The 5,156-nt window shown below is 36.1% G+C and overlaps 1 protein-coding gene across 1 annotated transcript in view; it reads right to left on the reverse strand.

Moving 5' to 3' along the window:
• Positions 1-2,487: 2,487 nt before the first annotated feature.
• The window catches only part of clcc1 (chloride channel CLIC-like 1), a 5,446-nt gene continuing 2,777 nt past the window's right edge, over positions 2,488-5,156 (reverse strand). The window contains exons 8-10 of the mRNA XM_077535307.1: positions 3,860-4,006; positions 3,299-3,790; positions 2,488-3,237 (exon numbers count right to left, since the gene is read on the reverse strand). Of these exons, the coding sequence (XP_077391433.1) occupies positions 3,145-3,237; positions 3,299-3,790; positions 3,860-4,006 (732 nt within the window). The 3' untranslated portion in view covers positions 2,488-3,144. The remainder of the gene's footprint in view (positions 3,238-3,298; positions 3,791-3,859; positions 4,007-5,156) is intronic.

Below are 5,156 nucleotides of genomic sequence, written 5' to 3' on the forward strand. Positions count from 1 at the left end.
TAAAAAAAAAAAAACACCTTGCTATATGGTTGTTTTTTTGTTTTGTTTTTCTTTAAAAAAAAAAAAAAAAAAAAAAAAAAAACACGCCTTACTATATATACATGGTGTTCAAAGAAACACCTTACTATATACTTGTCATTTAAAAAAAAAAAAAAAAAAAGCCTTGCTATACATGGTCGTTTAAAAAAAAAAAAAAATCTTACTATACATGGCCGTTCAAAAAAAAAAAAAAAATGCCTTACTATACATGGTCGTTTAAAAAAAAAAAAAAAAAAAGCCTTTCAAAACATGATCATAATTTTTTTTAAATGCTGTACTATACATTGTCGTAAAAAAACTAAAACAAAACAAAAAAAACACTTTACTATACATGGTTGTCAAAAAAAAAAAAAAAAACACCTTACTATATGGCTGTTTTTTTTTTTTTTACTTAAAAAAAAAAAAAAAAAAAAAACACGCCTTACTATATATACATGGTGTTCAAAGAAACACCTTACTATATACTTGGTCATTTAAAAAAATAAAAAAATAAGCCTTACAATACATGGTTATATTTTTTAAACGCTGTACTATACATAGTCGTTAAAAAAATAAAAACACCTTACTATACATGGTTGTTAATAATAATAATAATAAAAAAAAGCCTTACAATACATGGTCATATTTTTTTTAAATGCTGTACTATACATTGTCGTTAAAAAAACAAAAAAACAAAAAAAAAACGCCTTACTATACATAGATGTTAAAAAAAGAAATAAAAACACCTTATTATACATGGTTGTTTTCTTCTTTTTTTTCTTCTTTTTTTAATAGAAACACGCCTTACGATATACTTGGTCATTTAAAAAAACAAAAAAAACAAAAAAACACCTGACTATACATCCATCCATCCATTTTCTTGACCGCTTATTCCTCACAAGGGTCGCGGGGGCTGCTGGCGCCTATCTCAGCTGGCTCTGGGCAGTGGGCGGGGGACACCCTGGACTGGTTGCCAACCAATCGCAGGGCACACAGAGACAAACAACCATCCACACTCACACGCACACCTAGGGACAATTCAGAGCACCCAATTAACCTGCCATGCATGTCTTTGGAATGTGGGAGGAGACCGGAGTACCCGGAGAAGACCCACGCGGGCACGGGGAGAACATGCAAACTCCACCCAGGAAGGTCCGAGCCTGGACTCGAACCGGAGACCTCAGAACTGGGAAGCGGACGTGCTAACCACTCGACTACCGTGCCGCCTGACTATACATGGTTGTTAAAAAAAAAAACACCTTACAATACATGGTCATATTTTTTTTTTTAGATTCATTGTCATAAAAAAAAAAAAGCCTTACAAAACATGATCATAATTTTTTTTAAATGCTGTACTATACATTGTAAATAAAACAAAAAACAAAACAAAAAAAACCCACCTTACTATACATGGTTGTCAAAAAAAACAAAAAACACCTTACTATATGGTTGTTTTTTTTGTTTTGTTTTTCTTTAAAAAAAAAAAAAAAAAAAAACGCCTTACTATATATACATGGCGTTGAAAAAACACCTTACTATATACTTGGTCATTAAAAAAAAAAAAGCCTTACAATGCATGGTCATTGTTTTTTTTTTAATGCTTTACTATATATTGTTTAAAAAAAAAAAAACCTTACCATGGTTGTTAATAAAAAAAAAAAAAAAGCCTTACTTTACAGGGTCGTTTTTTTTTTCATTAAAAGCATTACTACTATTCATGATCATTTATAAATAATAAAATAAATAAGCTATAATAACTATACATGTAATTTTATATTACCCGTTCAAAGAAACAATTTACAATTGGCAGGATTTGATTGTGAGGCGAAACAAAATTGCATCTATGGCAGGTCGCCTTCTCAGACAAAATCTTGAACATTTGTTGGCCTTTGGTGCCGCCTTGTGGCTTTTTAGGGCACTACACACACCACAAAAACTTGTAGCTCCTTCTGAATAGTTGGATCGAGAGCTCCTCTTATCGAAAGGTGAAGGTCGAAGCAATCTGGACGGGGATGGTAAGATTGTAATGAGATACAAAGACATTCTGAAACAATTCTGAACATCCGGGCATTTCTGTATGCAACGCAATGCAAAATTGATTGGATCGCTTTTGCCTGTGACTGCATACAAACCAGGTAGGTTGTCAAACGACATTTCATCGATTTTTAAAATCAAAATAATCTACACAAATCGAAATTATAACGATCCAATGCTTTTCAGTGAGCGGAGTCGAGACCTTCCTTTCACCGAGTTGACCGCCATTTTGACTTGGGATGTAGGCTCGGAAGTATCATTTGTCATAGTTGTTCATGTGACTTTAACAAACATTTTGGCGTTTTAGTATTCTGCGTGCCCACTGCATCTACTTCATGGCAACAAATTAGCATTTTGTACCCATGTTATATCTATATTCTGGCCACAAATTTAAAAGAAATAAAATCCCACGTAATGTACTGAGCTCCGTAGAGGTTAGTGGATATCCTCGACTTTTATAGTCAATACATCATAATCATCAGTGATATTGACTGATTTTACTACCACCACAAAATTAAAACACAAAGACATTGAAGCTGCAAGTCTCATAAAAAAAATCATTAAAAAAAATATTTAAAATCAATTTTGATCACGGAGATACTTTTCCATGGTACTGTAATGATAATAAAAGTTCACCTCGGTAGGTTCAAGCACGTTAGGACGACATGCTGCCAAGCCATCTGTGAATGCAAGTTCCTGGTTAAATTGCAGGCAGATGTTTTTACTGGGAAAGAAAAATAATATATGCCTGATCAACCACCTGTAACACCTTCAAAATAGATTTCTAAAAAAGCACAAAAACAAATGTGCTCAAATAAATAAATAAAAAATATTGATATTGCAGCACTCTTGATAAACTTAATTAAATTCCACTTTAAAATTGCCATCACTGTTACATTTGTGACCACTTACAGTGATGTCCAGCTGCTATCAATAATCATATTTCATGTTGTTCTAGATAGCTCCACAATTTGTTAAAAAACAAATAAAGTTTGAAAGAAAAAATAAAAAAAAAATAATGTTTCATAGTTCATACTGTAGTATTGACATCTCTATTTGGAGTCCAATTAGTCCAAAAGTGAGAATGTGTTATCACGGCAACGTCTCCTGAACAGGACTGCCGACCGTTTCCACGTTTGTCAGCGAGACGGAGGCCGTCGCGTTTCCAGATGAGGCTTTCGGGTCCTGCAATGGGCAGAAATTGCAATGTAAAGCTTGACCACATATTTCGCAAACTGCTTCTTACCTCTTTGGGCGGAGGCTGGGACACTTCATTAGGCGTCCTCCCGCTGACGTCGTCGTCTTTCCCACGTTCTGATCGAGACGAGTCGCAGTCTTTTGTTTTTGTTTTGCCGTCGAGCTGCGTCATCAAAACGTTTGTGTCTTTCTCCTCTTGACGGTTGTCAGAGTCCGATTCCGCTTGAGGGTCAGGCCCGTCCCCCTGCCCCGCCTCCACACGCCGTTTCCCGTCCAGCTGCATGTGGGAAAACGCGTCAGTGCGCAAGGTCTCCACAAACATCCTCGCTGCCGCTTGGTTGGCTTTGTTGGGCCGGGACCGGCAGAAGTGGTTCCCGCGCGGACGCTCGTCGTCTTGGGCGCGCCGCGCCGCGTCCCCGCCTTCGATTTCTTGGAGGCGAGGCCGCTCCGGCGGCGGAAGGTTCGGATCCCTTCTGTGGCGGCGTAGAGGCGCGGTGATGCCGTACTGGAAGACCGCCTGCACGCTTCCATACATGAACACCTGAAAAGAACAATCCATTTTTGTCTTAACGCGAGTCCCTCGGGGTTGCGACAGTTCAAGCGTCTTTACCACAATGGCGAGCACGATCGTCAGGAGGACGGGGATCTGGAGGGTGATTGGGAGATCTTTGAGGAGCGCTCGGAGGAACTCGCTGATCCCCAGCCCAACGTGCTTCAGCGGCTCCGTGATGAGGGTGGTGATCGTAACGGAGATCGCCTGAACAGATGGAAATATTTCGTATCAGGTGCAGTTATATAACTGAGATAGACAATTTCTTTTTTCCACTCTATGAGTCCATCCATTTATTCATTCTGTAATTATAATGTAATAACACCTGAAAATGTAATAACATTTGCACTTAACTTATTATAATAATGTAATAATTTCACCAACAAATTAAAAAATCTGACTAATATTGTAAATATATTTTTACAGATAATGTAATACCTTACTTGCTACATTATTGATGATTTATTACGTTGTCAGGTGGGTCGTTTTTTTTGTTTTGTTTTTCCAAAACTGATAATATACAACTAGATAATGTAATGTATATATATATATGTTCATTTTCAGTCCAAAGGTGTACATTTTGCGTTTTGATAATCTAAGACTTTATATACCATCAAAGCAAATATTGGAGTGTTAAAACTTTGTTGTTATATGTTTCAGAATTGATTTCAACCCCCAAAGTGTGTTTAGTAAGCTCCACCCAGTTGATTAAAACTGCTCTAGCAGGAAGAAAAAAAATAATAATTTTAGAATATGATGATATAACAATGCTATAACTAAGCTATTACATTATCGGTAAAATTGCTATTACAGTATCAGTCAGGATTTTTCTTATTGCATTATTGTTGAAATTAATACATTGTTGATTGAGGTAAGTGCAAATGTTATTACATTGTTATAACATAGTAATAGTATTATTATCATCATCATCATCCCCACGACCCTTGTGAGGAAGAAGCGGCTAAGAAAATGGATGGATGGATCATCATCATCATTATGATGATGATTATGATGACGATGAATTTTTTATATATTATTCTTTTCCTCTTTACTGCTTTTACTCTCTCCTCTCATTTTCACGTTGGACACCTTCGTGCCAATGGGACAAGGGATGCAAATAGGCCAAATGGCTGTAATTCCGTACATACTTACAATTTGTAAATGTTCATGAATATGTTCTGTCCCATTTTTAAAAATTAACAAAAAAATTATTACATTATAAAGTGCTACAGCGCTCGCAGTAGAGCTGTAGCCAAATGGGCAATTATATCACGTTTTGCCCCGTGCTTGGGTATAAGTTACAGCAGAACAATTTTTAAAAATACATTATTTTTCTTCAATATAGCAATTTAATATG

This window comes from Festucalex cinctus, chromosome 10, assembly GCF_051991245.1.
Source record: "Festucalex cinctus isolate MCC-2025b chromosome 10, RoL_Fcin_1.0, whole genome shotgun sequence".
In the NCBI taxonomy this organism is placed as follows: Eukaryota; Metazoa; Chordata; class Actinopteri; order Syngnathiformes; family Syngnathidae; genus Festucalex; species Festucalex cinctus.